The sequence below is a fragment of the Marmota marmota genome, unplaced genomic scaffold, assembly GCF_001458135.2.
Source record: "Marmota marmota marmota unplaced genomic scaffold, marMar, whole genome shotgun sequence".
Classification (NCBI taxonomy): Eukaryota; Metazoa; Chordata; class Mammalia; order Rodentia; family Sciuridae; genus Marmota; species Marmota marmota.
Genome location: NW_026000079.1, coordinates 2,450,350 through 2,463,020, shown reverse-complemented (window position 1 = coordinate 2,463,020; position 12,671 = coordinate 2,450,350). Strand labels below are relative to the sequence as shown.

General features: G+C 36.0%; 1 protein-coding gene across 5 annotated transcripts in view; it reads right to left on the bottom strand.

The window, feature by feature from the left end:
* Ash1l (ASH1 like histone lysine methyltransferase) overlaps positions 1-12,671 on the bottom strand; it is a 173,359-nt gene that overhangs the window by 31,329 nt on the left and 129,359 nt on the right. For all 5 annotated transcript variants that reach the window (XM_015502764.2, XM_048814726.1, XM_048814727.1 and 2 more), the window contains 3 exons: positions 6,962-7,035; positions 5,163-5,208; positions 4,946-5,054 (listed from right to left, as the gene is read on the bottom strand). In XM_015502764.2, coding sequence (XP_015358250.1) covers positions 4,946-5,054; positions 5,163-5,208; positions 6,962-7,035 — 229 coding nt within the window. The remainder of the gene's footprint in view (positions 1-4,945; positions 5,055-5,162; positions 5,209-6,961; positions 7,036-12,671) is intronic.

Below are 12,671 nucleotides of genomic sequence, written 5' to 3'. Positions count from 1 at the left end.
GCAAATTTGAGGCTAACCTGGACAATTTAACAAGATCCTGTGTCAAAATGAAATTTAAAAAGGTCTGGGGCTAGGCATTGTGGTGCACGCCTATAATCCCAGCAACACTAAAGGCTGAGACACGATGAGGATGGCAAGTTTAGGGCTAGCCTTAGCAATTTAGAATTTAGTAAGATTCTGTCTTGCAATGAAAAATAAGGTCTGGGATGGGTTGGGGTTGTGGCTCAGTGGTGTAACGCTTGCCTAGCACACATGAGGCACAGGGTTTGATCCCCAGCACCGTATTAAAAAACTAAATAAACAAAATAAAGGTATAGTGTCCATCTACAATTAACAAAATATATAAAAATGGCTTTAAAGAAAATAAAGTTCTGGGGGTGCAACTCCATGATGAAGCACCCTTATTTTAATCCCCAGCACTGCAAAAAAAAAAAAAAAAAAGAAAAAGTGATCTGTGAGGGCTGGGATTGTGGCTCAGTGGTAGAGCGCTCACCTAGCATGGGCGGGACCCGGGTTCGATCCTCGGCACCACATAAAAATAAAGGCATTGTGTTGTGTCCATCTACACCTAAAAAATAAATATTAAAAAAAAAAAAATCTGTGAACTCTGAGGGTAACCACTGCTAGAGGCATTTTTTTCTAGGATGGATATATATATGTGTGTGTGTGTATATTTTTTTTTTTTTGGTACTGGGGATTGAACCCAGGCAAGCTTAACCACCAGCCCACATTCCCAGCCTATTTATTTATTTATTTATTTATTTTTGGTGCTGAGGATTGAACCCAGGGCCTTGTGCATGTGAGGAAGGCACTCTACTAACCGAGCTATATCCATAGCCCAGCCCTTTTATTTTTATTTTGAGACAGGGTCTCCCTAAGTTGCTTAGGGCCTTGCTAAGTTGTTGAGGCTGGCCTCAAACTTGCAAACCTCCTGTTTCAACCTCCCAAATTGCTAGGATTATAGGTGTATGGCATTGTGCCTGGTAGCAATATACTTTTATATTCCCAGAAGCATTCAGCTTTTATTCATTCTTTGGCACTGAGGATTGAACTCAGGGTACTTAACTGCTAAGTCACATTCCAAATCCTTTTTTGAGACAGGGTCTTGATAAGTTGTTTAGGGCTTCAGTAAGTTACTGAGGCTGGCTCTGAACTTGTCATCTTCCTGCCTCAGTCTCCCGAGTTGCTGGGATTACAAACATGTGCCACCCTGCCTGAGTAATTTTTTTGTTTTTAATATTTTTTAAGTTTTGATGGAACTTTATTTATTTTTTTTAATTTTTATGCAGTGCTGAGAATTGAACCCAGTGCCTTACATGTGCTAGGCAAGCGCTCTACCACTGAGCCACAACCCCAGCCCCGCCTGGCTAATTTTTATTTTAAGACAGGGTCATGCTGAGGCTAGCCTTGAACTTGTGATCCTCCTGCCTCAGCCACCTCAGTTGCTGGAATTATAGAGGGGCAGTTTGTAGACTCGCAGCTAATTTACAAATGTACATTAGTCATAGAAACTTGGTTCATGGTTTTAAATCTGGTGTTTATGTGGAAAGGAACAACAAATTCCAAGGCATGATGTTAAAAAGTCTAACTTTTAAAACTTAAAAAAGTTTTTTAAGTACTTATTTCAAATAATTATTAAAAAGTTATTTTATTTTTATTTTTTTGCAGTACCAAGCGTGGGACCCAGGGACATTCTAGCAATGAGCTACATCCCCAGTCCTTATTTTTTTGTTTTGAGAACAGGGTCTTGCAAAGATGCCAAGGCTAGCTTTAAACTTTTGATCCTCCGGCCCTAGCCTCCCAAGTAGCTGGTATTAAAGGCATGGGCCACAGTGCCTAGCTAATTATTTAAAAAATTAGCCCTGAATAAAGTGTTTCTTGGACCACCTGCAAATGAGTCAGTTGAGAAATACAAAGGCAGATCCTACAGATCCTTTAATAACCCCTCTCCAATATTTATAGAACCTTGAATATGAAAACAGGAAAGTCATCCTACATATTAGCTGGTGTAATTTAGCTGCATCTTTATGAGGGTTACTTTAATATCTATGAAGAAGGAATATGCTAAAAGTAATATATTTTACTTTTCGACACATATTTATGCATTTATCACATTATTTTGTTATTCATTCTATATATGCTAATGTAGTGATCACATTTCTATGAAAATCAGTTGTTAGCATTATATTTAAGGGTTTGCTTTCTCTTTTCACTTAGGGAAGTTTTTTTGTTGTTTTTTTTTTCTTTTTGAAGAAAAGCAACAATGTGAAGGATAAATATCTGTCCTTAGAAAAATGACATAAAGGCTGGGGCTGTATAACTCAGTGGCAGAGCACTTGCCTAGCATGTGTGAGGCACTGGGTTCAATCCTCAGCACCACATAAAAATAAATAAAATAAAGGTATGTTGTCCATCTACAACTACAAAAAAAAAAAAAAAGACATAAAATAACCAATGTAATTTGTAAGGTAAATATCCAAATATTTAATTTTTAAGTGAATTAAACAAAAAAAAAAAAAGGGGATGGGGTTGGGTACAATGGTACATGCCTGTAATCTTGGCCAGCCTCAGCAATTCAGCAAAACTATCTCAAAATAAAAAAATAAAAAGGTCTGGGGATGTAGCTCAGTGGTAAGGCACCCCTGGGTTCTACCCCCAGTACATACAAACCATCCAAACAATCAACCAAAAAAAAAACAGACTGGGATACAGGTCAGTTCATTTGTAGAACACTTGCCTAGTATGTGAGAGGCCCTGGGATTAATCCCCAGCACTGGTAGAAACAAAATAAAAACAAAACAAACCAACCCTCAGTGCAATTAGCAGTATAGTATAGAGGAAAAAACATGAGACACACACACAGACACACACACACACATATTTATTTTTTTTGTAGTTGTAGATGGACAGAATGCCTTTATTTTATTTGTCAATTTTTATGCGGTGCTGAGGATCGAACCCAGTGTCTCACGCATGCTAGGCAAGCGCTTTGCCACTGAGCTACAGACCTAGCCCAATGAATTATATTTTTCATTTTTGTAGGTCTGAGATTGGATTGAGAGGTATTCTACTACTGAGCTACATTCCCAGCCCATTTTTATTTGGAGACTGGGTCTCAATAAGTTGCTGAGGGTCTTGCTAAGTTGCTGGGGCTGGCTTCAAACTTGTGATCCAAGTGCCTCAGCCTTCAGAGCAGTTGGGATTAATGGCATGTGCCACTGCGCCCAGTAAGAGTCTTGGTCAAACTGATATGAATTTAAATTCTGTCTCCATCTTTCAAGTGTTGTGTAATATGGAGTAATTTACTGTCCAAATTCTAAGATACTTCATCTGGAAAATGTGAAACTATTACCTACCTCATAGGACTACTGTCAGGAAAAAAGGCACTAACCAATAAGTCTGCATCAATATTATGGTAATTTCACAGACAATAAAATAATATATGAAAAAATACAGTAATATTAGCATCTAAAGAAACATATATTTAAATAACTCTAAGGATATAATATTCCTAAATATTAATCCCTCAAAATACTAAATCTCCAAAAATAAATTAAGACATAAATACATAAAGCAAGTAGGACTATGAGAAAACAAATATATTTGGCATATATTTATGATATTGTCAGTGATATCATAAATTAACTTGATATTTAATTAAAGCTTCTGACAGTATATAAAATATATATACATAAAATCCTTACACATATAGTCATTTTTTATACCATAAATTTTTGGAGAATATACTCTAAGGATTTACAAAAAAGGGAATCTATACAAAAGAATTTCATAGTAGTTACATTTTAAATAGTAAAACATTAGAAATAACTTAAATGACCAACAATAGCATAGCATATGAAAGCTATGGCATTTCAGTGTATGGATAATAACAGAGTTTTTAAAAGTGATGAGCTCAAGGACCACAGTGATATGTAAAAGTATACATTTAAAATTTCTGAGTGAAAAATAATCAGTGCACTAAACACTTTTCTATTCTATAGTGATGTAAGTAAGGAAGAATTTCCCAACTGTTACACCAAAGCAGAAGGTACTGAAGCACATTCCTTTATTTCACTGGACAAGTGACTAGAGACTGGAAAGCAGTTATTTTGGTTAGGACAACTAACCAGAATAGGAAGTACCGATGCGAAATTCACCTGTTCTTTTTTGTATTATAAACTGGCATATTTCAAAATGAATAAATTCTATCTCAGCTCATTTGTCTCTATTTTTATTCTGAAATTTCAATGTCATGTTAAACTAAATGGTCCCAAATAAAATAATTCTTATCTCCAAATCAGTCAAGCCCACACTTTCCATCTCTGAGGATAGTATTATCATCTCTTTAGCAGTATGACTCAGTTATTACGTACATACCCTTTATAATGGTACATCAGCACATTTTTCCTCCAAAATATATCATGGCTTTCTTCTTTACTCTCAGTGCCACTGTCCTACTCTACTCCCTCATTATTGTTACCACATATAGATAACTAGGAAGGCGCCCAAGACTGTGTTTATTAATACTTTATAAACATTGTCTCATATGATCCTATAAATGTTAACTTATTGTTACCATATATTGATAGCTAGGAAAGTGGGTAAGACCTCGTTTATTAATACTTTATAAACACTGTCACACATAAACCTATGAATGTTATCTTACTGTAGTCTTATAAAATCCACCACATGAAGGCATTTTTTTATCAGAGGGTTTAAATAACATTCCCCATGTCTCAAAATATTAAAGAAGATTTAAATCCAGGCACAAGACTGTAAATCTCATTCTTTTTTTGTTACTATAATCAACCGATCAATTAAGTTTTATAATCTGTGTACAACTTCTTGAGAGGAAATCCAAGAGCCTATTTAACTTTAACCTCCAAAGAAAGTGTCATTTCTCTGCCTTGAAGCCTTTATGGTTTAGAGGAATCAGTTACAGTACCTATTGAGGCAGTCATCCACACAGCCCTTCCTGGTGTCATCATCTGGCTTCTTACAGTTACAGGTGGTAGCCTCATAACCAGAAAGGGGTTTGACATCAACGTAGACATCTTGAGAAGACAGCAAAGAATAGTTTGTGAACATACTAGATAATTTTTCAAGTGCCAGGCTAAGAACACTGATGGTATGGAAGCAGAAAAATAGCTCAAGTTACTCACTTGAACGGATTTTTTTATACAGTGGAACATCTGGCTTTTTGTATAGCTAGAAAAAAAAAAGAAAAATCTTGATATAGCATTTTACTTCAAATGCCAAACAATCCTTAAAAATATAGGAAACTATCCCTGTACTCTGCTTATGTAAAAATATTTATAAGACTTTTTGGGTTGGATACAATTGAGGGAAACTCCCTGTGATCACTTTTTACCCCAAAATAAAAGGTAAGAACCAGATTAAACAGAAGCATGAAATAGTTTACAGAAATGTATTTTCAATTATGTTTCTTCAGTATGTTTTTGGATAGGATTACATGAAAATCCCACTAAAGACCAAAGTTATTCCTTTGGAAAAATTAATATTCTATTTACTGGGCATGGGAAGAATGGTTGAATGAGACAGATATTATTACCCTATGTACAAGTACGATTACACGAACAGTGTGACTGTATCGTGGACAGTCAGAGAGAAATGAGAAGTTGTGCTCCATTTGTATACAATGAATTGAAATGCATTCTGCTGTCATGTATACTTAATTAGAACAAATTAAGAAAGACATAAAAAATAGAAAATTCTATTTGCCTCCATCAAAACAAAGGAAAGGGGTTAGGAGTATAGCATAGAGATAAAGTGCATGCACAGCATGTGTAATTTCCTGAATTTAATCCCCAGCACCAAAAACAGAAACAAATAAACAAAACCAAAAAAAGTGCATAGGGATTGTTTGGATGGTTTGGGTAGGTATATTAAAATAAAAAGATGGGTACTTTGTTTTTTTACCCATTATTTTGAGTGGAAATTGTAGGAAAATTTTAGTGAAGGCAATTAATTTAAAAATTAAATGGGAAAAAGCAGGCAGTTAAAATGGAGCCCTCACGTTTAAATCAAGAAAGACGGGAGCAGGGAGAAAAGATGACTAGAAGACAGTCAGAAAGCCTGCATGCACTTTGCTATAGAAGACAGAACAAAACAAATAGCAACCTGGAGTAAACTGGACTGTTTATTCATCTATTCTAATAATCTCACCATAATCTTTCTGTCCATATGTTCAAAGAACTATTTTCATTGTTAAAAGTTGAGACAAACATCAAGAAGAAAAGGCAGAGGGGAATGTCAACTGCTTTTGGTTTTCTGAAGTTAACCTTTGATAGTATTTTGGCAAAATTCAAAAGCATGTTCACTTAATTTTAAGTGTACTTCTATTTCCAGTGTTTTTTCTCAATATGGAGCCTGGAAGTTATATCTTAATACAAAAATCACCAAGGAAAACTTTTCAATTAGATATGCAGTAGAGAAAAACTGGACCTTTCTATTTTTAGTTACCAGTATACTTAAAGGACTTCTGGCAGTATAAGAGTGTTAAACATTTCCTTGCTTCCTTTGGTAGAAGAATCTCTTTTGTATGTGAAAAATAAATTCCAAATCAATAGGAAGGAGCCAACCCAAATAAAGCCTGAAATTTCCTAGTGCTGCTGGCAATACATCTGTATTCTCCTGAGACCTGCATCAAACAGAATTCTTACAGAACAAAATCTTTGCTACCAGAATAAAAGCCAAGAATAACAGAAGGTTGCCTAGTGAGGCAGGAACTTACTGCTATTTTGCAGTATGAATATAGGCAAATAGGTCACATTAAATATGAATGCAAATTTACTTTTCTTAGTCTCTAACATTCACAGGGACACTTCTTGATATTTCCTAAGAGGAAAACATAACAAGGGGCAGAGGAAGAGACTTGCATTCCATGCCTTCCACCCCTAACCACTTAAGAATGAAATCTGTTAAAACAGGCTCTTTGTACCTGATTGTGTTTCCACTGCCATAGGATGTCATAAGGAAGCTGGAAGTCAATTCTCTTTTGTCTTAGATACTTTCCTGAAACAAACAAACAAAAAAACTATCAATTTCAACACCTATTCTGATATGTACTCATACAAAGGATCAAGCAACCACAATATCAATATGCATTGATGATAGAAATAAGAATTAAAAAAAAAATTTATGGACTTTTCCACCATCAATTTTTTTATTTTGTTTATTTATTTTTTTTGAGTACCAGGGACTGAAACCAGGGGCACTTAACTACTGAGCCACATCCCCAGCCCTTTTTATTTTTTATTTAAAGACGGGGTTTTGCTAAGTTGTGTAGGGCCTTGGTAAGTTGCTGAGGCTGGCTTTGAACTCATAATCATCCTGCCTCCGCCTCCTAGCTGCTGGGATCACAGGTGTACACCACCACACCCTGCCTCTACCATCAATTTTTAATTTCAGCTTTTTTCAACTATACTCCATGTGACATATACTAAAGATATATTATAATTTTATAGTAGTTTCTATAAAATAAATGACAGTAAAATTACTACTAAAATACACAGGTCACTATGAAGTTAATACTAAGAATTATTTGACAATTAAAACTATTAACCATACAGATCTGGCATCTGCTCTCCTTTCCATTATTACATTTAGTGCAAACTTAACTACAAGAAGGGGAAATCTATTTAAATAACTCAAGAGTTCATGTAATCTTATGACCTGTTAACATTTCTTCCAACCTACTGAAATACTGTTATTTTTTGGGGGTACCTGAATTTCAATGTGGGGGTGTTCTACTACTGAGTTACATAAATTGCCAAGGCTGGACTCTAAAACCTGTGATCCTCCTGCCTCAGCCTCTCAAGCAGCTGGTATTATAAGCGTGTACTACCACTTATAGGCCAAATTTCAAAGCTCTCTTTCTACCTTAAAAAGTTTTTTCCAGCTCTAACTTCTTTACTGTGTATGACCTTTGGTCTTCTCTAACCCCTAGAATACTTAACTCTCTTGTTGAAAGACTTAGTGTGCTCTGCTGACTCAAGAGGATTCGAGAGGTCAAAACTATTTTAATGATACTATTATTATATACCTTTCTCATTGTGCTGAAATTTGCACTGATGGCATAAAAGCAATAATTGGTTAAAACTTCTGGCATTGTAGTAAATCAACGCAATGGCACAAAATAATAGGAGTCACTGTATTATTCTCCACACATACATGGGAGGGGAAAAAAAGGTCAGCTTCATTTAAGAATGTTCTTATATTTATTAATTTTATAAATTTTTATTTGTTCTTATTAGTTCTACATGAAAGTAGATTATATTTTGACATATTATACACATGTGAAGTTATATAAGAATGTTCTTGACAAAGAAAAAACTACACTAAATCTTGACCCACAATATTTTCAACATTCTGCATAGCACAATGGAAGTATGCATAAGATATCCCTATTGCATACTGAAGTAGGATGGCTGTTTCAGGGAAGAAGCATTTATAAAAATATTTGAAACAAATTGCTTTTTCCTATTTATTTATTTTTTGGTACTGAAGATTGAATCCAGGGGTGCTTTCCCACCGAGCTATAACTATAGTCCTTATTTTGAGACATGGTCTCACTATGTTGCTGAGGCTGACCTGAATCTCGGGAGATTACAGGTTTGCACCATTATATCTAGAAAACTGGTTGCTGTTTTCAAGTGACACTATTTTTATTTGTAAGAACAACTATGGTCACTAAAATATGTGCACTGAAATCAAGCAAAGTGACCTTATTACTTCAAGAAGCACAATTAACTGGGGCTGGGGATGTGGCTCAGTGGTGGAGCACTTGCCTAGAACATGTGAGGCACTGGGTTTGATCCTCAACACCGCATAAAAATAAATAAATGAGGGGCTGGGGCTGTGGCTCAGCAGTAGGGTGCTCACCTAGCATGTGAGAGGCTCTGAGTTTGATCCTCAGCACAACATAAAAATAAATAAATAGGGTCTGGGATTGTGGCTCAGTGGCAGAGTGCTCGCATAACACGGGTGAGACCCTGGGTTTGAACCCCAACAACACATAAAAATAAATTAATAAAAATATTGTGTCCAACTACAACTAAAAAAATAAAAAAAAATTTAAAAAAATAAATGAATAATAAGCGGGGTACAGTGGCCCACACCTGTAATTCCTCAGGATGCTGAGGAGGAGGATCATGAGTTCAAAGCCAGCCTCAGCAAAAGCAAAGCACTACGCAAGCGAGACCCCATCTCTAAATAAGATACAAAAGAGGGCTTGAATGTAGCTCATAGGCTGAGTGCCCCTGAGTTCAAATTTCGGTACCCACACCCCACCAAAAGGGTATTGTGTCCATCTATAACTAAAATAAATGAATAAATAGAAGCAAAACTGACAGCTGGGTGGTGGAGGCAAATGCCTATAATCCCAGATACTTGGAAGGCTGAGGTAGAAGGATCACAAGTTCAAGTTCAGCTCCTGCAATTCAGCAAGATGTATCTCAAAAAACCATCCCAAACCAAATAAAAACAAAAACAAAACCAACAAACAACCCCCCCCCCAAATCCCAAACAACCAAAAAAGGAAAACTGACAACATTTGTTGCCAAAGATAAAATGTGATGAAACAAGAATATATATATATATATATATAATGAAAGAAATATATAGTTCAATGATTCCCCCTCCCCTTTTTCTTTGTGTGCCAGTAGGGATTGAATCCAGGGGTGCTGTACCACTGAGCTACACCTGTCCTGAAGTTTGAGACACAGTCTTTTAATTTAGCCCACACTGGCCTGGAAATTGTGAGCCTCCTGTCTCAGCTCCCTGAGTAGGTGAGATGACAGGGCATGCGTGTGTCACAGTTCCCTGTGAATTAAGTTATTTTTTTTCTCACTGAAAAACATGAAATGTGATAAATTCATGGAATGGTAAAACTTCCATCCAAACTACTAGAGACCAATGGATTTTAATGTAACCGACTACAAAAAGCTCAGTGATTTCAGATTCTACATTGAAACTGACCTTAAAGAAATTATCACATTTATACTTTTGGTATGGTATAAAAAAAATCCAATTATCTGTACTTGGTGTTGAAATAGTCCTCTTGTTTTCCAATATGTGTGTAAGATCAGATTTCTTCATAAATTTACACTCAAAAACTTAGCTGTCTCCTATTAAGCCAGGCATTAGAAACATCTGCAAAAAATGTAAAATTAACTTATCTCTCCTTTTTTTAAATACTGAGGATGTAGCCCAGGGGCACTTTACTTCTGAGTCACATCCCAGTCCTTTTTCATATTTTATTTAATGACAGGGTTCTCAATGAGTTGCTTAGGGTCTTGATAAGTTGCAGAGGCCGATTTTAAACTCATGATCCTCCTGCCTCAGCCTCCGAAGCTGCTGGTATTATAGATAGGTGTGTGCTACTACATCTGGATGAAATAAAATTGTTTCTTTTGTGGTGCTGGGAATTGAACACAGGGCTTTGTGTATGCAAGGCAAGCACTCTACCAAGGAGGTATATCCCCAGCCCAAAATAAAATTTTGGCACATATATATAATGTAACATTATGTAGTTAACTAAAATGAAAGGGGGTATATTATGTATTCATGTGAAAATATAACATGTCTCCAAGTTTTTGAACATTATAGCACAAGTTCATTTCTGTAAATACTAAAAACATTAAATAGCTAGATATGGTCAGACTGATGGGGAAGGGGAATGAAGGAAATTTATGGGGTGATGGTAGTATATTATTGAGAAGGGTTTGGAGCCAGGCGTGATGGTGCACACCTGTAATCCCACCTGGCTGAGGAATGAGGATTGCAAATTTGAGGTCAGCCCCAGCAATTTGGCAAGGTCCCAAGCAACTTAGTGAGACTGACTCTGTCTCAAACTGAAAAATTAAAAACGGATGTAATACACACATACGTACATATATACATACAAAAGGGAAGGGTGTGGTTTAAACAGGTGGGTGCATTTATAAAAGCAGAAAATGCACATTGAGATTTGTGTATTTTGTTTATGGCAAATTCACCTCAAAACATGAACCTATAAAGCAATACTGAGATTTGGTTCTGGAATGTTAAACACATAGGTTGTATGTGTGCAGGAGTATATGTATATCAACCCGCCCCACTCTTCAACTCTATGCTGGGAATGAAACCAAGGCCTCACACATGCTACGCAGGTGTTCTACCACTAAGCCTCAGCCCTAGGGAATATATTGTCTGTAATTTACTTTATTTATGTATTTTCATGGGCACAGACAGGTTTATCTAAAGTAGATATAAATTCAAAGGAGAATGGGGCAGTCTCAAGACAGAGAGAATTTTGGGCTAAAGCAAGGAACACACATTTCAGGGAGAATGCAGGCTATTTTCAGAGTCAGCATGCAATTTAGGGTACATCTAAAAGTAAGATAAACTAACATGTACAGAGATGATATATACATACACATAGAACAAACCAAATAACATAAAATATTGGTGATAGAATTTAGGTGATAGGATATAATGTAGTCACTGTAAAAAATTCTTCATTTTTCTGAACAATGTAAACTTTCATAGGAAGTGGTTGAAAAAAAAGAACAGCTATATGTGCATAGGAAAAAGTCTGAAAGGGTATATGTGAAACTTTATCTTTGGGAAGGAGGTGTCTCCCATTTTTTTCCTGGTACCAAGAATTGAACACAAGGACACTTAACCACTGAGCAATACCCCTAGCCCTTTTTTTCTTAAATTATTTTTTTAGTTGTTGATGGACTTTTATTGTCTTTATTTTTATGTGGTGCCGAGAATTGAACCCAGTGCCTCATGCATGCTAGGCGAGCACACTACCACTGAGCCACAACCCCAGCCCAGCCCTTTTTATTTCTTATTTTGAGACAGATTTTTACTAAGTTGCTGAGGCTAGCTTTGAACATGTGATCATCCTGCCTTAGCCTCCTGAGTTGCTGGGATCATGGCATGTGACATTGCACCTGGCAAAATTCATCTTTTATTTTACTTTTTAGTTTTATTTTTTTTTTTGTACCAGGAATTGAACCCAGGGGTGCTTAACCATTGACCCACATCCCCAGCCATTACTATGTTTTTATTTTTGAGACAGGATCTTGCTATGTTACTTAGGGCCTCACTAAGTAGTTTAGGCTTACTTTGAACTTTTGATCCTCCTGTTGCTGGGATTACAGGCTTGCGCCACCGCATCCAGCAAACTTCCATCTTTTCTTTTTTTTTTAAAAATAAACTTTTTAGTTGCAGAAAGACACAATACCTTTATTTATTTTTATGTGGTGCTGAGGATTGAATCCATTGCCTCACATGTGCAAGGCAAGTGCTCTACCACTGAGCTACAACCCCAGCCCAAGCTTCATTTTTTGACTCACGTTCTTTATTGAGTTTTAAACCAAATGAACATGTACTCATCAACTCTTAATAACAGTTAAAGTAAATGTAATTTTTAAAAATGAACGCTAAACCAAGGGAGGGTGAGGCAGTTGGACTAAAAATTGGAGGCTAGCCTCAATAATTCAGTGAGGCCTTAAGGATCTTAATAAGAATCTGCCTCAAAATAAAATAAAACCAAAAAGGTTCTGGGGCAGTGACTCAATGGTAAAATGCCTCTGGGTTCAATTCCCAGTTCAAAAAAAAAAAAAAAAAAAAAAAAAAAAAAAAAAAAAAAAAAAAAA